Source organism: Neopelma chrysocephalum, unplaced genomic scaffold, assembly GCF_003984885.1.
Source record: "Neopelma chrysocephalum unplaced genomic scaffold, ASM398488v2 Primary Assembly neopelma1_76, whole genome shotgun sequence".
NCBI lineage: Eukaryota > Metazoa > Chordata > Aves > Passeriformes > Pipridae > Neopelma > Neopelma chrysocephalum.
The window spans coordinates 9,774,073-9,800,353 of NW_020897737.1; the positions used below are offsets into that span (position 1 = coordinate 9,774,073).

The following is a 26,281-nucleotide window of genomic DNA, read 5'->3' on the forward strand; positions in this document are numbered from 1 at the left end:
CTTACTGTAATGTAGTTTATTTACTACATTTTTGTAATTAATATTCTAATTTTTTCAGACATATTCATTCACATTTCAACTTCTGAAATAATCTGAGAAATTGCTAAGCAACAGTGACCTACGAGCTTGTCACCTTTGCTCTGAGATCATGGTGGAGATCTTGTTATGTCATCAAATCTGTGTGTGCAGATTTTCCTGTCTCCCCTCCAGCTGGTATTCCCCTCTTTGTCAGTGCAATCCAAAGAATCTCCTACACTCAGAGTCATTATGACTTTTTTTTAGTTCACCTCTACTTTAATTGCTACAAACACACACATTTATTTATTAAGTTGGCAACAAAAGAATTTCAACTGGGATTTAAATATTCTGTCACACATTAAATGTTTCAGCCTTCAATCAGTGTTACATCTATTCTACAATTTGTACTGACTGCTTGTCCTGTAGTCACTCATCAGTCTTGCTTCTAGTACTGCAATAACTATTGCTGCCATCCTCCAAAAAACACACCCTAAATGTATTATAGCACAGATACTGTAATTGAATTAGAATGTACCTGTAACAAAGACTTGTCTGAACAAAAAAACAAAGAAATTTTCTAATAATTATTATTCCAGAAAGAAACAAAAACCACAAGGTATACATGAAGCTTGAAAACAAACATACACCATGAAAGCACGGCTGATTCCAGTGACACTTGGAGAAGTGAACTGGAGAAACCTGCAGAAGGACCCTATTGATCAAGAACAGATGAAACAAAACTATGGGTGGACTCTATAATTAAAGTCTTTATTAAATCCACTAAGAAAACTATTACTTTAAGTAGTAAAACCAAAGATTATTTGTGTTGTTATCCATTACCTGTGGGACATTACATTAGCCATAATATAAACAGAAATTTTATCATGGGATCATTTAGTTGGAAAAGACCTCTAAGATCACTGAGTCAAACTGTTAACCCACCACTAAACCAGGTCCTTAAGTGCCACATCTCCACATCTTTTAAACACCATCAGGGATGGTGACTCCACCACTTCCCTGCACAACCTGTTCCAATGCTGCTTTTGGTGAAGAAATTTTTTCTAATATCCGACCTAAACCTCCACTGGTGCAACTTGAGGCCATTTCGTCTTTTCCTGTCACTTGTTACTTGGGAGAAGAGATTGACTCCCACTTGGCTACAACCTCATTTCAGGTAGTTGTAGGGAGCGATAAGCTCCACCCTGAGACTCCTTTTCTCCAGGAGACAATCCCAGCTCCCTCAGGCACTCAAGTTGTTGTTTGGGTTTTGGTTTTTTTGTTGTTGTTGTTTTTGTTTTTTACTAAATGCAACCTAAAGTGCTTTATAGTTTTAAATAAAGCATTGAAAAAAAAATCCACTAGCAAAGGAGGGAACAAAATGAAAGCCAAGCAAAAAAAAAAAAAAGAAAACAATTAAGATTTCAATATGAAATTTAAGATACTAGAAAAATTAGAGATGACAGAGAGTGACCAAAGCTGACAAGATCACTCTTGAAGTCTAAGGCACAGCTCTTCATTGATGAGGGTCAGGGAGAAATGAGCTCAAATTCAGGATCTGCCACATAAACAGAAGCAATTAATTCTCTTTTTGAGCAAGTCTCCTGTGCTTCTGTGCCTTTGAGAAAACCAAGAGCAAGCGGAAAGCTCTGGTTTGAGCTCATATATAGATCTTGGGTAATGACAATAAAGACAAAGTTGAGGACTTGATCAATAGCAAAAAGGAGAGAAAGATCATTTTTTGGATCTATTTAGGAAAACCTTAAAAATAAAATTATCGTGGCAAAAGAAGCCAACCAAATTCTTCATCTTTGAGATTATTCTTACCTGTTTTCTGAGATGAAGGGTCTTTTGCTTCCAAATTAACTCTGGTTGATGGCAATACTGGAACAGAGAACTTGTGAGGAACTTCAAAAAATTCTTTCATGCTCACTTCTACACTGTAATCCACGTACTTTGGGGGGTATTTACGAGGTTTCAGAAGTGCACATTTCTGCAAGTGAAGGAATAATATATCCATATGGACAATCATCTCATAATATTTTTAGGTTAAGAAATGCAAAATTATAATTCTAAAATTGAATTGATAATTAGGCAAGTTAGATAGCAATTTTTGAGGGATCCTTCCAAATAAAAACTGTCTTAAATTTTTTAAGACATCATGCATCTGAAACATTTGTTTAAGAAAAATACATTTTGAAATTTACAGTAAACCCACATCTTCCTCAGAAACCAGTCTGCTAGCCTTTATAGGTATTCAGGGGAGGAAAGGAGAGAAACGTATTTTGTATCAGTTGTAGAAAGGTATTTCTTCTCTTACTTAATAAAGTTTCTGAGTAATAAAGGATGAAAAAGAAAAATAATTTTGATATTTGGGAAGGGATAACTATTAGCTGAATTAACGTTGATATTTTAATGTTGACAATATATTTTGAAAATTAGGGCACTTAGAATTAATTTTAGGGACAACTAAATTCCTCCTCTTGGTAAAAAGCATTGCTAATCAACAGCATGAAACATATTAGTAAAGGATTAGCACAGTATATTAGGGCAAGGTCAATATAAGCATATGAACCTCTAATGAACTAAATTTGACTTCTGTAGGATACCATGACAAAAATAATGTAATGATTTAATACACTACTTGCTCAAAATTGCTATTTTCAATCCAATAACACAGTATAATTGCAATGCTCAAGAGTAATTGTAAGTTGAACAAATTTCAAACCTGAAACTAGTCACGTATTTTTTACAGACAAGTCTTTGAATTTATGACTGTTGTGAATTATCTTGAAGCAAGTGTAGGGAGGAAATAAATACAGAAATATTCAGGGTTTTGTAAGAAAACTGGTTTATTATCAAAATCTATTGCTTTAAAACAATGCCAAGACAGCAGGCATCACAGTATATAATTCAGTGGGCTAAGGAACACAAATCCACTGTGAGAATATAAAAGTACAATTTAAAAGGTAAGGTGATTATTCCTAAAGATTACTACTAAGGTTAAAATGGTCAAATTACTGTTCAAATCAACAAGCCTGGTGTTCTGCTTTGGTTTGGTGGTGGGTTTCTTTGTTTTTATTTTCTGTTTTAATATAAAACTCTCATTCCCTTGCTGGTTTTAGAAAGCAGACTTACACTCTGCCATTGCTTTGTTTTGACCACTACTCTATTCATCCAAAGTGTCAATAAGGTGTTAAAGTACATGTGGACTTTGGGAACCTGCTAAGCTTTTGTTGCAAATACACTTTTTTGACACAAATAAATATGGAAATAGATAATTATTCAAGATTCTTGTTTGATGAAGAACAAAAATTGTCATGCGAGTTCAAAATGTGAACTCACTATTTACTAATTTTTATCATACAAGACTGGGAGTTGACAGAAATTGCTCTCTCTCTCACATACAAAATTAATAAAAAAATCAATAGGTGCAAATAATTCAGTTGGTATATTAATAGCAAGTTCCACTTCTCTCTGATAGGACTGAAATGCCAGTGGGAAAAAAAATTTCATTATCACTTGTAATGGGAAGTTCCCAACCAAAAGAACGACACATATTTACCAGTTTAAATTTGACTTGATCTTCCACATAATCAAATATAAATTCATACCTACACATGATTTTGGCAATTAGATTATTTTCCAACACTGAAATAAAAATCCAACATCCTTACATAGTTCTGGTAAATTTTAATTGAAAAAATAATTTTAAGATGACCTTTTGTGGAACACTGAACTCATTTAAATTATAATTATCATGAAGAGATATTATTTTAAAAAATCCCCGAAATACTTTAAGATCCTTGTTCATGCTATCTCATTTTAAAGACATGTTAGGAAAAAAGCCAGTTGGTTAGTATCACAGTCTATGAACATTTCAAATATTTCCTGGCAAAAGTAAAGGATGTAAATATTTTTAATGAGAGACCTAGGGGAAAAAGAAAATCCTGCAAGCACGCAGAAGGCTAAACTCTGTTGTCTCATAGGATAACACTTCCAAGAGAAAATGTCTCTCATTTTTAATATTTTTCAGGGTAGTGAGAGTTAAATTCAGATCTAAGGCTGCTCTGTTACAATAAGACAGGTTCCAGGTACTTCTTCATCAATGTGATGGTTTGTGATATTCCAAATGTGGAAGTGTTATTACCATTTAAGAACAGAATTTGCATTCAGTTCCCAGGATTAATTATTTTTTAAGAATAATTTTTCTAAAAGGGAATGGAGGGTACATAAACCATCAGAATTAAACTTGGTATTTTTCAAAGACCTATTGATTTTCCAAGGTATTTTCTTTGCACTTTCTAATGGAAAGGATGGCAGATACTGTTACAGAGCACTGAGGCACCTTTCTCTTTCCTTGCATATTACTGTTTTCCAAATCCTAATTTAGCCCCATTTCTTCCTCATAGGAATTAACTTCTAAAACTGTTCCTCATGAATGAAGAATTTTATTATCTGTCTCTCAGAATCCCTGTGATTAATCGTGTTTGCCAACTCCCTTAATCCCATATCAAAAGATAAGTGATGCAATATAAAAGACATTGGTCCCACTTGTAGATTCAACGAATTGAAATCTGACCACAGATCCCTTCATGAAAAGTTCATTCCCACTCAAGTGTATCTAATGTAACTTTTTAATTACAGTATCGTCTCTGCTCAAGGACACCACGATTCTTTCTCAAAAAAAACCCATAAAAATTGTTTAAACTGAGCATACAACTTTTCCATAATCATACTGAAAAACACAAAAAATCCTCCTTGATTCCTGGGGGACTATGAAGAGCAAAAACTTTGAATATCACACCCAGATAGGAGTAGGATGAGACTTTGCCACATCAGTCAAACAGCAGAAGCCACAAGTCTACAAGGCCTATGCTCATTTTTCATTGATCAAAACTAAAACTCATCAACGTCACTGTGGTGTACTAAGATAAAAATACTCCACGTTGCTTAGTCACATGGACAGCAGGATAAAAACAAAATGCACAATGTCCTAACAGGTGGAATATGGTAAATCTGGTGTCCACACTCAGATGAGCCATGCATTCCAATGGAAACAAAATGGATCCTAAGGAAATACTTTTAGGGCTTAACAATGAGGGTACAACTAGACACAGTGGGAAGGGTAAGCTTTACTTCTGGGATTCTGGTAGAACAGGACTTCTTTTCCTTTCCTATTATAATGTCTAATTATACAAGGAGCTTAGTGGCGCCTCTGCTAGCAACTGGGTGTAGTTTGTGCCTCTTTATGTAGATTCAAGAAAAAAAAGGAAAACCAAGGCATGTTATTTTGAACTTCTCTGACTGCAGCATCCTTCCCCTCACATTCCCAAGTGAATTTTCCTTAATGTTATTTCCTTCTTTCTTTTATTCACTTCCCTCTATTTACCACAATTAGCAACTTCAGTCTAAACAAGTTATGTTCTTCTTCCGCATTCTCTTACCTTTCTTTCCAGATATCCTTTTCCTTCTCTAGTTATCTATGTTCACTGAAACTTCCTACCTACAGCTTTCTCTTATTAATTATTAACACAAAGGCTGTTCTGTGAATAATTTGTAATTATTCACAATAATGTCAGACCCAACCTTAACAGTGGCTGAGTTCCATCCTATATTACCTTTACTACTACCTAAAAATGTTTTAGTAGAAATTAATTAACAAATAGTCAGGAAGCAAGACAGTTACACAGTTGTATGAGAAAAATATAAAAAAATCATTATAAGTTTTAATAAATTCTATTCATTAAAACAAGCAAAATAGATCTTTGTTTCTTACAGCAAGGAAAAGAAATAGTAAAAACATAGTACAAAACCAGGCACAACTTTCACCTGGGTGTATAGACGCATCAAGTAAAAAATTACAGCAGTTGTTACTGATTACACACATCCAGTTTGACTCCAAAAACATAACCTACCTTTATTACTATTTTCTATGTGATTTAAGTAAGCATGACTAAAATGTACAGTTTAAAAAGAATGAAAAGCATGCAATTATTTAGTTATTTATTCTTCAATTTGACAGGTAAAAAATTGACCAAGTAGTGCTAATATAAGGGTATTTTCCCTTCTGTCCACCTATTGCCTAACAGAATTATACCTGCAGGAAGAGAGTAGAAAGGGGGAATATGAATCAAAAAGAGAGTAACAGATTTCCAGATATTCTAGATTTACCTCTAACCTACAACATATGCCTCAAAGGACCTCATGAGCCTAAATAATTCATTGAATTACAGAAGCTGTGAATGGGCTTTTTTTTTTTTAATAGGGGGTGTGAGAGGAGAATTTAGACAACTTAAAACCATCCTTCAGCTCCAAATTTGATTGCCCCCACCAAAAAAGTTTCTTCAGTTAATGCCACCAGAATTTCTATGCTGTCCCTTTTAAAGTGACAGTAGGTAAGAATTTCTGACAAAGAGTTATTAGGAAAAAGTGTCATAATTTAGTCTGCAGAGTGGTTTACCTTATTGAGATATTTTTAATGTGTAAACTCTTTTATATGTCAGTATGTAGCAGAACTTCATCATTTTATCTCTCATAAGGAAGTATAAGACTTTCTATACATGGAGGAAAATACTTATTTCTACATACTAGTTTCACTTTTCACATGATAAATTATTCAGTGTTAGTATTCACCATTATGTATTTTATACTATAATTAGTTTAATCATCCTCCAGTCTTCTTTCATACATGTGATTTTAGAACTCATATTACATCTTAGCATACCTAGTGGTACAAAGAGTGTTTCTATTATGTTCTGCCATGATTTCATCCACAGCCTCAGAGCAGTTAGACCTTTCATCAAGTATTTTCTAAGTGACTGTGATATTAAGGGACTTCAATTATGAAAAGTCGATAAAATGTCACCAGAGCAGTGGATTAGCTATAATCCCAAAGGAAACTATTTGAGTCTAGGTTACATGATCACAATTCTTGTCCCACTACAAACACACAAAAGATTAAACTTACTGTGGAATTTTACTTCATTTAATTTGTTTTATATTACTTTTTAAACTTATCTCTAAACAAAAGGAATAAATTTATTAACATCAAATCACCAGGGAAAATTTTTTCCTCTTAGTGCTGGGAACCATATTTGGGGACCTGTGTAACTAGAATAACACTGCCAACCAGCAATCTGTCTGAGGCCAGGTAACATCAGGTTCATAAAGCAAATTAAAACCTTGATTACAAGACAAGGAAAGTCTGTCCTGCCCCTTTATTTATTCTCAAAGTCTATTGTGAAAAAAAAAGCAAAGCCGTTGAGAATTTTCATTTCTCCAAAAATATGCATAAGTAAAGACACTAATACAAATACCTATTTGATAGAATATGAAAACTTTTTTAATGGCTAGGTATTTTTCAGAAGCTAACTGAAGTAAAATGTTAGTGCTCTTCTTAACTGCAGCCAAGTTTTCTTAAAGGAGGCACTTAATAGCTTGGAGTGACAAAGCATCTTCAGAATGAACATGTAAAATATTGCAGTGTCTGAGGGAAATTGGGATTAGTAACTGTCAGATTACAGTTGTGTGAAAAACCCACAACTTCACACTAATTCCTGAAACATTAAAAAAAAAAAATCAGTCCTACAAACCAGGAACAACTAAATAATTGCAGTAACACATGTTTCTCACCTCTACTCTGGACAGCCCTAACAGAGCAGTTGCAACTCGAACGCTGCTACTCTGCAGAGTCCCAGTCATCAATCTTCTCTCATGTTCAATAGCTGACATCTGCTGTTGTGCAGCCACAGCCAGAGCCCTCTCTCTTGACTCATTGATCAATGGAATCCTCAGATTCTCTTCAAGAATCTGACCAAGACGACATTTCAAATATAAAACTGGCTGTGATGCGCTTTGATCTGTTAAAAACAAACAAACAAAACAATAACAAACAAAAAAGGCAAAAAAATCACACACATCACATTTGTCAGTGCTGGTGGAACTGATTAGAGCATTTAAAATTTCTAATCCCTGGAGAAAAGTCAGAATACAAAATTCCTTCAATGTTTATTTCCATGCTATAAATCTAGCACATGCCATTTACTGCTTATAATATCATAATACTTCTTTCTTTATCAATATAATTGGAACATAATAATTAACACAGACTGAAATCCAACCCCAAAGGTGCTTTTGATAGGAAATAAAAAAATCCCAGATTTTAGTGATACTATTATGATTAATAAAAGTTTATGAAAGTCTTTCTGCTACCTACAGAACACAGCCACACTTCTACCCCTCTAGATGATGTTACAACCTCTTTCAAAGAAACCACCAGAAATTATTTCAAATAAGAAGAGAATGGACTGGAAAACATTAAAGGAAATATATTATAGTTACACTATAATTTATTTTTTACACTTCACTATAAAAAACTGCTTTTACCGCATGTGTTTAATTAATTTTAACAAAAATCCATGGAAACAAAAGAATATTTATAAAAAAATAATTATTTGATCTATGGTACTCTTCTCCCTCCTATTCACTGTACCTTCTAATTTACTGGTAGCATGCAAAACATTTGGACTATCCATTGCAGGCAATTCTGAAGGTAAAGGTATATCACCAGTTCCCTCTATCAGATATACAAATTCTCCAATCTGAAACACAAGAACATACACATACACGCAATTCAGAAAGCAACTCATGCACAACAGAAGGCAAAATATTAAAAGTAAAAGCAAAGATATCCTAGTAACACCTAAATTTACATATTCAGAAGACCTGTTTTTTAAAACTATGTCTCAATAAAACAAAGTGATCATTTCAAGCCATGTCATCACAATAAAGTACCTTTATTGGAGAATATTAAATCTGAAAAGTCAAGAAATTTCAACGAGCTGAATCCTTTCCAACTCCTCATATAGTTTAATTGAATGAGGGTAATCTGACCAATAAATACAGCAAAAAAAAAAGTGAATTCTAATTATGTGCTACAGCTACATATAATTTAAACATATTCATGAGCTACTTTCACTGCTCTTCACTATTTAGAACTTTTTAAAAAAAGTTTACAATAATTTTGAGCTAGAAACATTCCTCTAGAAAGCAAAAAAAAACCCAGAAGTCAAGGCAGGTGAGCATTATGTTCAAATTCTCCATTAAAAAGAAATAAATGTAACAAATCTTAATTATTTCATCAAAAATAATGGAAAACCTATAGGAGTTTGAAAGTAAATAAAAACATGAGCTAGAACAAGGAAATACGGTAATTTTTCATAGATGAAAGAATAAATTAAGTAGCAGAGAAAAAACACTTTGACTTACAGATTAAATGAAAAAATTAGGGTGCAAATAAAAAACAGACAAGTATTTTTTAGAAAAATAAAATTCAATAAAAGTACTTCAAAATAAAAAGTCCACAATAAGAATATCCCAAACTAAAAAGATATCTAAGTTAGGTACCTCTATATGTATCTGAACTAGGCGGGAGATTTAACATATATAACTACTGTTTTGATAGCTTTAGCTTCATTTTGTTTACCACAAACTTTTCACGGAAAATTTTAACTTCTACTGATTGCAACATAAAGGATTAAATGCCTCTGTGACAACTGATACAATTTGCACAGAAGTTCATCTCTTTATTTCCATAAACCATATTCTCTAAAACTCTGCCCTAAAAACGCATATGCTGTCTTCATTCCAGATACGAAGGAAATAATTTAAAGTATCTAGCACATCTGCCAACAGTGCAATGTTTTCCTTTTAGTATTTCTCAACTACATAAGAAAACCCTGCTTTTCTTTCTTTCTTATTTGTAGTTTCATTTGATATTTATGTTAAGGCTGAAAACACCGCAATTATATTTCCGACCCAGCAGAAGGAAAGCTACTCAACTTTGATGGCATTTTCTCCCCTTCCTTGATTCAAGAGTTCACACAAATCTTCCTTGAGAAGGATTAAAGAGATCTACAGCAAAATTGGATTCCCACACACAAACTAATAGCCACTCCTGGGAACCAATTTAAACAGGAATTATTCCTGTTTGACACAGTGATTTGGCTCCATAAGGACCATTAACAAGCTCTGAGCACATACAACTAATTTCACGAAGGTGCTGGTTGCTAGGATGCCATTCTACTCTCAATTACTTTTCTTGGCATTACTGACACCAATATGCTTACAGGTAGGAACAAACTTCCCCAATTTCCTCTTTGCTTTGAAGAATTCTTGCTTTTTGATCTCCATACAATGCAAATTCTGTTTTCCTTTTGCTGATTTTTTTTCTTAATGCTTTAGAACAGAAAGGGTATTTCACTGTGCTTTGAGAGTTTAGTTAGTATAGCCATGGTTTTAATGCTTTATATTTCCATTTTCTATCAGCTGCAAACAGGAAAGCATCAACATTATGTCAGGTTTAGTCTTAATGAAAATAGTTAATAAAATAGCTGTTGAACTACCATTAGCTATTTATACAATCCCCTTGCTAACTGATATTTCAAAAGAATGTATAGCTACCAGGAATTTGCAGTTGCCCATGCAAGCTAGTAATTAAAAGCAACAGATAGTAAAGTGTTTTCTCCATAAACGATTTCATTTCATATTAGACATTTAGCTGTGAAAGTCTGGACTGGCTCTCGTAAACTATGATTTAATATATCGATATCAATGAAATTCCAGGCTTTTCACATTTAAATTAGCTCCCAGAAACAAAGATATAGAAAAAAACCCACTCAGTTATGTTAACCAATATATAATGTCTTCTATGAAAAGACCTGTGCTAAAAATCTGAAGACTGTTGGTTTCAGTTTTCCTTAAACAACGAAATACCGTAACAAATCCTTGAGAAATGTTAAAAATGGTTCGTGCTGTCATTTTAAACCTTAGAAAGGTTAACATAAAGATTATTTCAAAACAACTTAAGCAAAATACTTGAGTAGGCCAAAAAACTTGAATCCATGTATATTCTTGCTGTTATTACACAGTTGATGCAACCATGGATAGAATTCCTAGTCAGATTCAAGTCTAGTGATTTGAACTTCAGTATCTTCTTAACTGATTGTAATGAAGGAACAGTCTTACTCTGATTACTATTTTGGTCTATTTGTCAAAAAAAGATAAGAAATATAGGTAACAAGAAACCACAGAAATGCTAAATTAAATTATTTATTAGATTTTATATATAGCACAAGTCCATATTTGAATGATGCATGTCTCATCATTGTATAAAGTCATTTGATTGTCATACAGCATGATACCTGCACTTCTTTGTCAATTAGATAATGGTACGACTGGAAATATTGCAGCCATATACACAATATTTAAGCAAACCAATTTTTTCCCGTGCCACTATTGTACAGCTCTAAAATCATCTTAGCTATCTTGCAGTTTCATCTTTCTCTAGGAGATTTAATACAATTACTTACAAATTATACAATTATATGGATGGACTTAATTTTCCTGAGGTTCTACATATCAAAAATTTTGCACTTTCAGCAGCCTTTAAATGCATCTACTCAGCTAAGCTGAAAGGACAACGTGTTCCAGAAACAGTTACCAACAGTCAACAGCAGCTCCTCCGAGGCATTAATGCTTCCTAACATGAAAAGGTCAACTAGATCTTTGTTAAGAACAATGACTAGTAGCTACATGTCTAAATTTAGGTGTTTTTACATCACCACTGGAGGCAACACTGGGGTTGACAGAATTTTTTTCCCTTTCCACCTGAAGTATAACTTTTCCACCTGAAGTATAACTGTCCTACATCTCTGACCACATCTCTTAGATTAACTTTTCTTCCATTAACATCTCAATTTCCCTTCTCTTCACTATATTATTTCGTTTCCAGGCTCTATGTAGCCATGAGCCTCCTCTTCTCAGCAGGGGTATATAGTTCTTCTTCTAATAAATAAACAAACAACAAACAGTGTAAATGCCAGCAGCAGAGATTTAAAGGAAGACTATAAAATCCCAGCAAGTAAAGGGAGATTCTTCTCAGATTTGCTGCCAGACACCAGTAGGCTGAGGTTTTTCTTGTCTAGAGACTGTGTCTAGATATTTCACTGAATAAAACTGATGGACCTAACATTGCTTTAAAAGAAACTTTTACATCCTTCTAATTACACTTGTTTCTGTCTTTTTCCCCCTATCTCCATTATGTGGTTTGCTGGGGTGGCTCAAACTACACACAGTACTCAAGAATTGTATATTATAGCTCTTTAGAATGTTGATGTGTCTTCCTTTCTTTATAATTTCTCCTTTTGAATGAAGCTGAGTTCTGAATTGATTTTGCATTGAACCATCCACAAAGACTGCTATCCTCTGGCAGTAACATTAACACATCCTCCTTGTGGGTGATTCCTGCTGTCAATAAGGCAGGAGCTCATTATCCCACCGTAGACTTTGACAGAAAATCCCTCCTCTATCTCCGTTCATTTTCAAAAAACTCAAGAGAACTGTACACTCCTTAAGACTTCCAGTCATGTGGTTTGCTTTCTTTAAAAAAGGGCCAGCATTTTCAAATAATGAACAGGGTCAGAAAGACAGGCTGGGGCATCATTGCATTAGTCTTATTTTCCTTTATGAACAAGATAAAAAAATTAAGTTGGCCAGGTGGCAAAGCCAAAGTCCTGTTTAAACAACTAAAAAACCCCACCAAACACACAAACATCAGACACTAGCAGAAGTTCCTTGTTTTATAGTAGTGGAAAATGTGGAAGCTGAGAACACGCGGGAGAAAAAGAATAAGTTATTTAGTTTTGAATGTATTGTTACAAATCATGAAAATGTAGCAGAGAGAATGGCAGAAGCATGTAATTGCACAGAGGGAAAGTTGAAACACAGAGGAAGTATTATGAAAGCAAAAAACGGAATGCAAGGCTTGAGATCAGCCACACATAAACAAAGATTAGAAAAACAACAGGGTTCTGAAAACATTGACAGCTAGAGAGGAAAAACAGCAGACAGGTTAAAGAGGTGAAAAGATGGACTAATGACACAGAAATAATGTTGCAACCACAGAGAATAAAGGATTACAGGAACATCAAAGAAGGTGGATTGCAAGATTTTAAATTCTAAAATTTAATCAAAACCAGATCTTGGTAATCTGATGAAACCAGTTCCAATTAAGTATATATGGCTAAACCCAGACTACATGAGTGAAGAGAAACTGAAAGGTTGTGGAGTCAGTATTCATGTGCCATCTGTTCAAAAGTTTTACCTGCATCAGTGCAAGAACTGAATGGAACTTGGATTGACAGAAAAATTTAAAAAGAGATAGAGCAAGGAAAATTATTATTCTACTTTGACAGCATACCCGAGATACAGTGACAAATACAGGGAGAAGTACAGAACAGTAAAGACTTCATACTTTCCCTGCCTATGCATTATTCTTTCTCCCACATCAAGACAAATTATGTAAATTCCATTTTCTTTTCCTGAAGCTCAGTTACCTATAAAAGCCACCAAAAAAAAATTCCTTGCAGTATTACTTTTATTTGTAATGATTTTACAGTGAAAATTTGCTTGCAGCATTTCATATAACTCCAATTATGTGGAGATAAAAGGGCAGTAAACTTCTGTTTAAATTTCTTAGCTGAAATCTGTAATCTTATGTACATCTCTGAACAACTTCTTAAGCCACTTTTTCCTTCATGAGTTATAGGAATAATGTATTTTCACCAAAAAAAAAAAAGGAAAGAGAAAAGAGTTTCATTTCCAAACGTCAGCACATAAATCATGTCTTTATAATTGTACGTGCATGCAAAAACATTACCTTAAAATATGTACATAACTAATTTATATCTTCATAGAATCACAGAATATCCTGAGCCTGAAGGGACCCACAAGGATCATCAAAGTCCAACTCCTGGCTCTGCACAGAACATCCTCACAAGTCCCACCATGTGCCTGAGAGTGTTGTCCAAATGCTTCTTGACCTTTGTCAGGCTTTGGTGCTGTGACCCCTGCCCCGGGGAGCCTGTTCCAGTACCCAACTGCCCTCTGGGTGAAAAAACCTTTTTCTAATATCCAACCTAAACCTCCCCTGACACAACTTCCTGGGGTCCTGTCACTGGCCCCCACAGAGAAGAGATCAGTGCCTGCCCCTCTTCTTCCCCTCACGAGGAAGTTGTAACTGCAATGAGGTCTCCCCTCAGTCTTCTCTTCTCCAGCCTGAACAGACCAAGTGCCCTCAGCCCCTTCTTATATGGCCCTCGAGGCCCTTCACCATCCTTGTTGCCCTCCTTTGGACACTGTCTAATGGCTTAATATCTTTCTTATATTGAAGTGCCCAAAACTGCCACAATATTCAAGGTGAGGCTACCCCAGTGCAGAGTAGAGCAGGACAATCCCCTCCCTTGCCTGGCTGGAAACGCTTTGCCTGATGCCGTCCAGGACACAGTTGGACCTCCTGAGTGCCAGAGCACTGCTGACTCATAGTCAGCTTGTCATCGACCAGGACCCCCAGGTCCCTTTCCAAGACACTGCTCTCTTTCACCTTACTCACACATATCTGGCAAACATGACTTGATTCTTACCTGAATAAGCTATCACATGATTAACACAGAACACATGTTCTACTCTTACCTGTTCATTAACCAGAAGGACATTGCAGTAACGTTTTCCCTGATGAAAGGGAAGGAAATTAATATCTAAGCCTGCAGAACTTTTTCCTTTCAAGAACAGTTTTTCCATCGGACTGAAGAACTCAGGCAGGAGGTTGCATTCGACAGCTGTTAAAATAAGTTTGTTTAAATGGATGTTTAGATATAACAGCACAAGTTGTAAAATAAAGTAGCTGCATGAGTTTAAATATAAGGATAGTGTATTTAGCATTCTGTAGTAATCAGTATTTAGACACACCTGTAACTAGTATTCAGTATTTACAGTTATGATTGTGTAAATGAGCTGCAGTATTGCATGCTGTATTATTTAAATATATTTTGCTAATTACCTGTGTTCTTATTCTATGCACTGAAACAAAACTGGGGAAAACAGACACTTTTCACCATTAAAAATTCCTTAAAGACTTATAGCCTTTAACCAAAGGTCTACTTACATCTGAAAAAAGAGGGTAATTTACTACTATTTAAACACAGAAATCTCACTCTCAGTAGCAGTAACTATGTTATGCTGTACCCGGAAACCCTCTAGAATGGACAAAACCTACATAGTGGCAAGTTTGTTTTCTTTGCACTGCTTTCATAGAAGCATTATGCTGATAAAGAATCTCAGGGCTGAATCTGGCAGAGTCTGACTACTTTCCCACTGCATGTTTTTCATCTGCTAAGCGTATTTTGAAAATGCAAAATCAGACCATCATTCAAGCTTCACTGGTCAGCTCTCTAGGAAGGTCAGCAGACTTTAAAACGTGTGTGAAAGTGAAGGCAACTGAAATGAGTCAGGTCACATAGAAGTGTATGCCAAACTGGCCAAATAAATAGAGCAGGGAAGGGGGAATCCACAACTTCACTGAGCAACCTGTTCCAGTGCCTCACCACCCTCACAGTAAGAACTTCCCCCTAATATTTAATCTAAATCTGCCCTCTTTCAGTTTAAAGCCATTACCCCTTGTTCTATCACTACATGCCCTTGTAAAAAATCCCTCTCCAGGTTCTCTCATGGGCTCCCTTCAGGTACTAAAGGTCAAAATAAGTTCACCATGGAGCCTACTCCTCTCTAGGCTAATTTTTTGAGTGTGATGAACAATTTTAGGCCAATGTTTCAAGAAAACTATAAATAATAGTCACTGAGCACACTTTTCATGTCAAAATCTTACTTATGTAAATAATCTTATTTCTACTGTAGTGAAATATGAGGTACTGTATAGAGGTACTTACGGTAACTAGAGTTGTTCTCTTCATTTGAATCTTCAGGCAGTGTATTATTTTTTGAGTTTAATATGTTACATTCAGAACTAAAAGGAAAAAAAATTGAAGCAATACTCTAAAGCTGGACATTTTGATTATTAATAGATAACTTTTTTCCCTTTTTATGAATAAATACTGGAAAAGAAAAAGTTTCAAGACAATTAAAAATAAACGAACACCACATTTGGGAATCATTTACCTATCCAATAATGTTAAGCATCCCCTCTTCTACTTGAGTTATTATGCAAACTTAGAGTAGAGACAGAACATCCTTCTTTCAATTAACCAGCATCTAATTTTGTAAATTCAAGTTTGAATATGAACTTGCATGTTATTTTTATTTATTTGTATATTTTTAAATTTATTTTAAGTCCAACATACACACTGTAATAGTAATAAAGACATCATAACACGCCTTATAAAATTAGTGTGACTTTATACAATGTTTTCTAACCTAACCAAGCCCTAGGACAGCAATATGTTTAAGAAATTTAATACGAAAACCACTTCTTCCATTACTAAAGAATCTCATTTTTAAACAAATTAATATCAATATTTACATTAACCCTAATAAAAGTTGAGTGATCTAAATTTAATCCAGCAAGTGCAAGATTCAGATCTAATCCATCAGAAAAAGTCCCACTAGAATCCCACAATTTTGTATATCAGGGATTCATAAACTGCAACAAATCAATACTATACAGATTATTTAAAATTGCGAGCCATTATTTTTTCTTAGAGGAAACAGAACATGATTACTTCAGAAGAAGTGCAACATAGACAGTGGAATATTAACATATTTTGAGGTAAAAAATAGGGGGCTGATGTTGCCACTATCCCTACCTGGTGTAAATAATTTCTCTTACCGTGCTGATTTCCAAACTGATTGAATTTAGCATCCTATATTTGCCATTGTCAAAATCAATATCTTTTTAATATTGAAGTTGAAATTACATAAAATAGTTTTTCTTTAAATTACTTCTTAGATGTTGTCTTTTCTTTTTTTTCTTTTTTACTTTACAAGAATTATTGTACAAAAAAAAACCCAACAAAAAAAACACTTGAAATTTGCTTGAGTACACATGGTTTAAAATGTTTCTGCTCATACAATAAGGATAAATAAAATTTCCACGATTTTCTGTACAAAGGCTAATTTTACTCTTGGCTCTTTGAGTAAGTGTTTGGGAACTTCATAGTACACAGTAAGGAATTAGGGATGTGAAATCCCCATGTTAACATGTAGTTCATGATCTTGCTAGGAAACTCATAAGAGAAGCTCTTCAAGCAATTTCTACCAAAAATAATAAAATTCTCTTCTTGTTTCAGTTCAGTTCACGTACAAGGTTCATTTCCACAAGGTTATAGCCTTGAAAAGATGGGATAAGGTAAGTCCAGGAACATTAAAGCTTGTCCCTCTGTACTATTTTCACACCAAGGCTACAGGAATGACCTATATTAAATAACACTGCAGTTAATCATTCAAAAGAAACCTAATGTAACCAAGGATTTGTCTAAGAAAGGGGAAGGGGATGGATCTTAACCTGAACACCTTAACTCTTTTCACTACAATATTGCTTTTCAAGTGTATTTGAAAAGAACAGGTATTCTCAAAAAAAAAAACAGCTTAGAACAAAATCTTCTGTAAATTCCCACCCCCCCAAAGCAAACTATGTTCCTGACTGTCATATTTCCTTGGTATGACTTTATATAGTTTTCTATCCTTCTTCACAAATAATTTCTACCATTGTTGACAGGAATTAAGACTGTGCAGTTACATTTATGGAAGGAGAGTTTTGTTTAATTTACGACAAGCACAGAGCTCAAAGATGCTGAAAACTATACTGTAATGTATTTCAAAAAAAAAAATACTGTGAGCTTCAGCTCAAGACTCAGGTTTAATATTATCCACGTATAAAAGTCATTCTCCCCTAGCAGTAAAATTTTATGAACCAGCATACAGCACACAATTATTACATACATTGTTTGATAGATGTTGGGTCTCTCTTAAAATAAACAGTTAATCTTGCCGGGCTAAGAAAAAAATCACAACCTTAAATAAATGGACTTGCAAAATTCTCAGAATATGTTATCCTGAAGTTGTATTTTAATGCCTACACTTGAAGGCCATTTTTCAGAAAGGAAAATGATCTCTGAGTTATAAGCATGTAACATACTATTTATTCTGTACTTCACAAATAAGTATCTCATATTAAATAACCCAAATTTTATATAAAGCATAATTTCTTACAATGCTTTATCTTTGAATGAGAATGCTAAGTCATGCTTGCAAAAACAGAGACTACAGCCGAAGAATCACTGTAAAAGTAACAAATAGCTCAAAAACTGTATGAAAAAAATAACATAGTGGAAATGCATTATAGTTCTTCACTCGTGTGAACTCTACATTGAATAAGTCCTATTTTCAGAGTTGAACAACAGAGAAACTCATTAGGCTGATTTAAATGGTATTGAACTTCTCTCTTTATCAATTCCTTTCTTACATCAATGAACAAAGCACCTGCAGATAAGTGATGGGAAACAAAACTGTGTTGTGGAAGACATGAACATTGTGCCTCATTCTTCCATAACAAAAAGAAATAGCATCTCATTCAACAATAAAAGCAAAAGGAATAAAGTTCAGGAAGGTATAAGAAGCTTGGTTATACTCAAAGTCTGGTTCAATACATCCCCTTTCAATACACAGAGAAATAAGGAAATGGATTAGGCAGAACAGCTAAAAGCTGCCATAAAATAAGTCTGCACAGTCTCTTTGCTGAACCTGACCCAGGTTCAGCAGAATCCCCAGTATCAATAGAAAATTTGGAATGAATGGCTTGTGAGCAGCCCTGTGGAGGAGCACTTGGGCATACTGGGGAATGAAAAAATATGTAGGAGCTGGCAATGTGTAGTGGCAGCTCAAAAAGCCAACTCTGTCCTGGCTGCATCCAAAGCAGCGAGGGCAGTGGGGCCAGGGAGGGGATTCTCCCCCTCTACTTCGCTCTTGTGAGACCCCACCTGCAGTGCTACATCCAGCTCTGGGGTCCCCAGCACAAGAAAGACACGAACCCAGAGAAGGTCCAGAGGAGGACCACAAAAATGGCTGGAGCACCTCTCCTATGAAGACAGCTGGGAGAACAGAAGGCTCCAGGGAGACCCTACTGTGGTCTTTCAGTATTTAAAGGGGGAGAGGGGGCTGGGGGTGGGCATAAAAAGATAATAATAATAATAATGGCCAGTCTTCGCGAACGAAGATCTGGGGAAAGGTCTTTTACCTTTCCAGCCTGCGCAATGGATTTTTTAGGTGAGACACAGCCTCCGCTGAACTGAGCCCACCCTTTAATCCTAAGGTTCATCTGCCGGGGCCAAGCACGCTTGGACAATGGCAGTGAGGTCCTCAGGACGTAGGTTTGTTTAGAGTGACCTTCTCATAGATGGATGGCCTTACAGGGCTAACGGGTTCCATCTGCCTGGGAGACCGAGGAATCGAACCCGGGTTGCAGCAGTGAGAGTCCTGCATGCTAACCACTAGGCCACCAGGGGTCTCGCATAAAAAGATAAAGAGAGACCAAATAACTTAAACTGTCCCTCATTTGTTTTTGGTTTTTTTACAAACACAACTTTTCCCTTCCAAAGCAAGATTATTTTACTGTGCATTAAATGAAAAAAAGTTCTGTATGGTACCGGTGAGGATTGGTTTATGAGGGCACCTCTCAGTTGCTTGGTATAAAAACCTGGTTGAGACAGAGAAATGAGAGGTGTGAATACATTCTGCTGTGGTTTATTCAATCATGTACTACAAATTACAATCATAGAACAGTTTGGATTGGAAAGGATCTAAAAGTTCATCTAGTTCCAACCCACTTGCACACTTGTGCAGCAGTTTAGTAGCTGTCACCTCTGAGTTGTCAGATACCTGTTCCCACATGGTACCACCAAGAGGCTGGGCTTGCCACGTTATCAGGTATGACAAAAATCAAGATGAAAAGTAAAATCATTATGCAGTCAACATAGATAGTGTTCATACATCATGTCATATTAGCTATACCTCTGTAATGGTACATCTTTACTCTTTAGTTCAGAGTCCAAACAAGCCAATAACTCTCTTTTCCATTCAACAAATTTGCAGGGAAAAAAAAAAAAAAGAAAATCACTTTGCTTTATGTATCTGGAGGAGAATTTACTAGAAAATCTTTTTTGTCAATTACAGTTTCAGATTTTATATATTACTGAGGGAAAAAAAAAAGCCAGACACCATGGGGAAATCAGAAGTTCACAGAGCAGCAATATAATCAATGAATTTTAGGAGACAAGAACTTTAGCAGCAAGCAAATGTCTTATTAGAGGGAAGGAATACAAGGAACTGCTTGATAATGCACTGAAAACACTGAAACATTTAAAGACAAAACTCACATCTAAGATATTTGCCAGTTTTCAAGCTCTGCAGGACAGTTTCTGATCTCAGAACAAAGAGTAGGATAAAAACTAAAACAGGAGCTGCCCAAAATAGGTAGTATAGCTTAGAATAGATGAATTTCTATTATATCAAATAATAACCAGAATTGCAATGACTCCTGATAGCATATTTGTAAACCATATCTTACGATATGATGGGTATTAATGCTGTATCTCATAACCTATATTACACAGAGGTACTATGGAGCTTCATTTCAATAAGAAAGTACAGGTATTGTGTATAACATGCCTCTTTCCTTGACACATGAAACTGCTTAGAACAAAAACCGTAAGAATAAAATTCAGAAAATTAAAAATGTTTGGAATTCCTGATACTATCTCTGGTTTTAAAAAAAAGGTAAATAAGAAGTTATATACAGTGCAAAGCTTGATTCGAAATTCACTCATTAATTGTTCCTTTTTTGGTTTGAAATTAAATTTTAATGTAAAAATATTTATCCACATTCACAGTTTGTTTTGAAAATCAGTCTTGTGCAATCATGAACCATCCTTATGACTCATGGACACTAATGCAAATGTTATACTGCTTAAGTCATGGTCTTAGAATATGACTATTAGTGAATCATTAGTATATCTTTATGACTTCCTAGTTTTACAGAAGGAAATCTATGAAGGAAAAAATAGCTGTTAAATGCAACCTTGAACTTTTACTGTCATTTGTTGTTTTGTTTTTTTTCTAATGGACATCATTCAAATGCCAACATGCTTTAAAATTATTTATAATTTCTGGGCCCTGTGTTGTGCTTCACTACACCTGGTTCTCCTTCTCCCACAGTGAGCAAACAATGCTGGCATACAGATGTAGACCAAGGATAAAAACTGAAGTGTCAAGGGCTTGGAAAAGCACAGAAAAGTGCATAACTTGAAAAATCCAGGCACATGTATCACAGTATACTTCAAAGAAAAATTATGTCGAATGGATGAAAAAATACTATCCCTCTCACCACACACCATTCAGCCCCCCATGGACAAATAGATCTTGCCTGCACCACTGAATGGCATGCAGTATTGTTAGATTTTTTTAGCTTAGACAATGCTGTATCTCAGCAAGGATATAATTCATTGGGGCTCTGCCTGCAGACTGGGCCATTTTTCCAGCCACAGTATGATGAGCCCATGTCACAATGACCAAAGGGCTGGTCTCCTTTTTGGTATGAATGTCACCATTTTGGGTGTCTGTGATATTGCCAGAGGGTAAAGCTGGTAGGTAAGAGGGTCACCTGCCAAGTAAAGCTTGTTATAGCAAGGTTTAAAGTGTGTCTGACACATCTGGAGGCACAGAATGAGGATGCAGAAGGAGCTGCGAGCCCACCTGCACCTGCTCGGATGACTAAGTGGCCATTTGCATGATTTGGTCCTGATATCAATCACATAGACAGCATAACCTACAGGGCAAACACTGATTTTTATGGTAGTTTTATGCTTGTGGAGCACTTAGAGCAACGGGTCCCCATTTTGCAGAAGGCATTTTCTGGATTTATCAAAAGAATAAAAATGATTGCAGGCACAATCTTCTTACTGATCAGTGATGAATTGTACATATACTAGTCTTTTAACACAAATTTCAGAAGTTTGTTCCACTCAAGAAAATGGAAAAACTTTGGAAAAAACAGCACCTAAGTGGCTTCTGTTATCACAGATGATAGAAACATCTAAAAATATAACAAATCAGTACTGCAGACTTCTAAAGACTTAAAATGCCCTCAAATTAATTTCAGTGAGTGATGTGTGGCTAAAATTACACTTATTAGACTGATTTATTTTCTAGAGATAAATTAAGTTGAAATATGCAGGATGATGAAAAATCCTTTTCGATATCAATAATGATTACATACTTATTTAATTTAGTAGAGAGCATAGTATAAATTACACTTCAGAAAATCATTTTAAGTTAAAATAAGTGTATAATTTTTCTTAATATTGAAATGGTCATTATTTTTCAGTTTTTAAATTTTTCTGTTTCTTTCACATTTTTTTAAAAAGGAAACTGAAAATCAGTCTGCATTTCATGACATGGCTTTGGACCAACCCTATGATTACAATTCAACCTCCAGTATTGATGAGTTAGTAGTTTAAGATATTTCCCAATAACCCTTGAAAAAGTGTCTCAGGATTTTGAATGTTTATATGAGCTTTAAAAATTACATTACTCAAGTTGTGGGAAATATTTTAAATTATCAAATAAAGAATTAATGAATTATTCAACCTGTTTACAAGGGTTTTTTACAGTACTGTCACAGTTTTGCCTGGGATAGAGTTCATTTTCTTCCTAGTAGCTGGTACACTGCTGTGGTTTAGATTTAGGATGAAAAAATTATTGATAATACACTGATGTTTTAGTTGTTGCTGAGCAATGCCTACTCTAAACCAAAGTTTTTTTCAGCTTTCCATGTTCTGCCAGTGAGCAGATGCACAAGAAGGCAGTAGGGAGCATGGCCAGGAATGCTGAACTGAATGGCTGGGCATCTCCTACGGTATTTCCACATCCTAACCTATAACTCTTTACAATAGGTGGCACACAACTATACACAAATATGTAATACTAATAGAATTATATAATTCAATATCTTACAACTAGCAATTGTTATTTGAAACTTACCTAAATGTTTGCTCTTTCTTTACTTTCCTGGCTTGATATACTTGCTCTGGCTGTATGGAACTACGTGTGGATTCCAGCAAAATGACCCTGAAGCATGGCAAGCACACATAATGACCTCATTTTTTACTTGCAGAATGCAGAAGAAAATCAGTTTATTCTAACTTTTAAACACAGGATTAGTAAAGAAGCTTATTATTTTTAATTGGAGATACCTTAAAAATACTTGTCGCAGTTTAGCCTCAGTTTTCCTGTAAAAGAGCTACTTCCTTGGTATCAGAAAATGCCTTTCCTAGTGTTATTTGCAAGTAAACAATACAACCCCTGATGAAACACTAGATTCTTGAAATCACTGGAAACATGATATAAAGAATATTTTATTTTAGATTAATGGTTCAAATGTTGGCCAGATTGATAATTACTTCTGGTAGTTGTCAGGTAGCTTTGAATGATACACATAAAACTAAATCACTTCCTCACTTCATCAATTATTTCCAAGAGAGTTCTCCAAATCATAGGAATGATTACAGGCAACATCACTGACCACCTCAAGGACTTTAAAAAAGACAGAAGCAAAATAAACTCATATGATTCCCACACACAAGTCTTATGCCAGAGGGCATTCCTGGACCAGTGGAAACAGTCCTGTTACAGGATTGTTATTGTTGTTTGGATAGACCAATCCTATTCTGTGGGGAAAAGAGAATTTTAATTTGCAATTTATGCAACATATATATTCATGTTGCATAAAAAAACAAGTCTAAAATCTTATGGAAGATGGTTCTTGCAAATAAATGAATGAGATGAACCAATTCTTAGTTCTATAGACTAAAGACAAAATAAGGAGTCAGATCACATAAATATACTTTAAAGAGGCACAGCACTATTTCTTATGTATCAAGGAAAGCAACTTTTATAACTGCAGTTGTTGCATTATGATGAATACAAATTAAAAATTAGATTAACTGATAGTGATGGAAGCCCCAAGGCTAAAGCATTTTTTTTTCTTTTGCATGCTTAATAATTTAAACAGCAGGATAAAACAGATTGGGGGAAAAAATAACCAACAATTAATTAACAGGGCTTGTTTCTCTTTGTAAATCTGCTGGACCTCAGCCAAACACAAAAATACAAGCAAGGTTCATGAACTCCATTTGATTAAAGCTCCAGCTTTATTGCTTACACTGAGATGGATTTCAATTAAGGCTTATTTATCTTCTTTATTCATTATGATAGCTTCCACTTCATAGTGCTTGTAACAATTTAACCTCTAGGTTTTAAATTTTTAAGAAGAAGAAGAAAATTATCCAAAAGAGTGGATAAAACAGCATGATCATTAAAGATTTGTCTTTACAGCATTGTCTACCTGAATATGCCATCAGTTTTGAAGGGATTAGTAACATTTAGGCTAACTTTCTTCAGCTCATAACATGGGGATTTGCACTTTGTAACACCCTAAAAGAGAACAAAAAATTATACCAATATGAAAAAGCTGCAAAACTACATACACAAGCAGGAAAATATTACAAGGAAGAATAGAACCCTTGACCACTGGTTCCTTTTAAAGAAGCACTAAATTTCACCGCATTTTAAAAATGCTCCCAAATAATAACATAAGGCCAAGAATCAAGTTATCATGGTTTTTCCTTTCTTATCTTTACATGTTCCCTATTTTTTCTCTTGCCCCAACCTTTCTTTCTAACATCAGTGTCTATTCCTATAGTATACACAGAGAAAGGAGAGAAAAAAAATTAAAAAAAAAAACACATAAACACCATTTGTATGACATGCCTATCTGCTCTGACTATTTCTGGGATATATCTTAACACTACACACTGTCTATAGTTAAAAAGCACAAATAAACCCAGAAACATCTAATGAAAATTTGAAATCCTTCTACATGTGACAACTGAAATCACTGGCCTGAAGCATATCAACCCCTCCATAATGGAATTTCCAATAGCATTCATATGCTGAAAGGATTCCAGATTTATTTACAGAGAAATCAGTGCAAATTTTTACAATTTATTCAGGATCTAAATGCAATTTATATTGTATCTAGATCACGAATCTTAGATATTCCTCTAGGGTTTTTTCTGCATGTACATAGACTGATATTGGACAACTTAAAATTCATAGGTCTAAGGCTAAAGCTGATGGCAACTCACATTTTCATTCTTACCTCAGTTCACTTTTGTTTGAAATAACACAGAGAATAACAATATTTCTTGTGACAATATTAGTCATACACACATAAACTTACAGCAGGTTCAATATGCTTGACTTCAGATTTCAGAGAGAATGTCACTGTGGCAGCATCTATTCCATGTGAGGTCAGCAGCAACACTGCTTCAGCTGGGCGCAGGAAACGAATTGTGAATTCCACATTCATAGATGCCTGTTTCCTGGGGGAGGGAGAGAGGGGGAAATCACAAAATTGTGACTCAGAAATTACTCAGAAATGTAATTTCAGGAGCACTTTTCAGAGTCTTTGTAAGGTAAGGGGCCTAGAAAAAAAAGTAAATTGTTTCTTCTGAAATCCTTTGTTGTAATAGAATTTTCTACCTAAGATCACCTTAAAACATTCTAATAAAATACTATATAGAGAATGATACTGAATCCTTATTGCTTTTTATGACATTAGAATGCAGCTTAACTTTTCTTCCCTCACATGCTAGAACAGGAAGTTTTCTTTCCTTACAGCATCACCCTAAGTAAATAACCCATTCAATGTATGTTCCTCTATTTGAATAGGTTTTTCTGAGTTAAACACTCAGACATCCTGTTATGCAAGTTGTGAGGCAGATCTAGATGCCATTAATCAAATTCTCATTGAAGATTGAGAAAGAAATTGGTAAAATAAACCTTCAGAATAATTAGTAAAGCTGAGTAATTAAGAGGCAAAAAACCCCAAAGTTCTCTGATACAAGTAACAGCCCCCCTCTAATGGGAAAACTAGAGAAGGGGAGACCACATAGAGTGAGAGTTTAGACCTGGTAAAAGTTTAGCCTTTATTTGCATCAGTCCTTCAATTAAGCAAGAACAATAAGAAAAGTTTAATGCCTGAAGCTCACACTTTGAAGCTCTCGAAATATCTCTCTGGTTTTGAGATGAATGCCTTAAGAAGGCATGAAAGTCAGAAAAATTAGTGTGTAGGACTGTTCTAAAAGTAGAAGAATCTAAATGTATTCTGCCTCTCTACACATATGACTAGAGCAGAGAGAGCTTTCTGTGAACAGAAAAAGACCTATACTTTAGGAGTTGTAAGAAGAATATCCCAAAATACATACCAAAAAGTCAGTTGATTGGCTTATACTTTCATTGTAATGTCATTCTAAGTAGTTAATGAAACTTTAAAATTTTCCCCCCAACAAACTGTATG

General features: G+C 34.9%; 1 protein-coding gene across 3 annotated transcripts in view; it reads right to left on the bottom strand.

Annotated features, from left to right (window-relative positions):
- The window catches only part of CFAP47 (cilia and flagella associated protein 47), a 275,466-nt gene that overhangs the window by 160,077 nt on the left and 89,108 nt on the right, over positions 1–26,281 (bottom strand). For all 3 annotated transcript variants that reach the window (XM_027689060.1, XM_027689061.1, XM_027689062.1), the window contains exons 38-45: positions 25,163–25,304; positions 24,266–24,354; positions 22,903–22,989; positions 15,801–15,877; positions 14,548–14,693; positions 8,510–8,618; positions 7,651–7,877; positions 1,843–2,008 (exon numbers count right to left, since the gene is read on the bottom strand). In XM_027689060.1, coding sequence (XP_027544861.1) covers positions 1,843–2,008; positions 7,651–7,877; positions 8,510–8,618; positions 14,548–14,693; positions 15,801–15,877; positions 22,903–22,989; positions 24,266–24,354; positions 25,163–25,304 — 1,043 coding nt within the window. The remainder of the gene's footprint in view (positions 1–1,842; positions 2,009–7,650; positions 7,878–8,509; positions 8,619–14,547; positions 14,694–15,800; positions 15,878–22,902; positions 22,990–24,265; positions 24,355–25,162; positions 25,305–26,281) is intronic.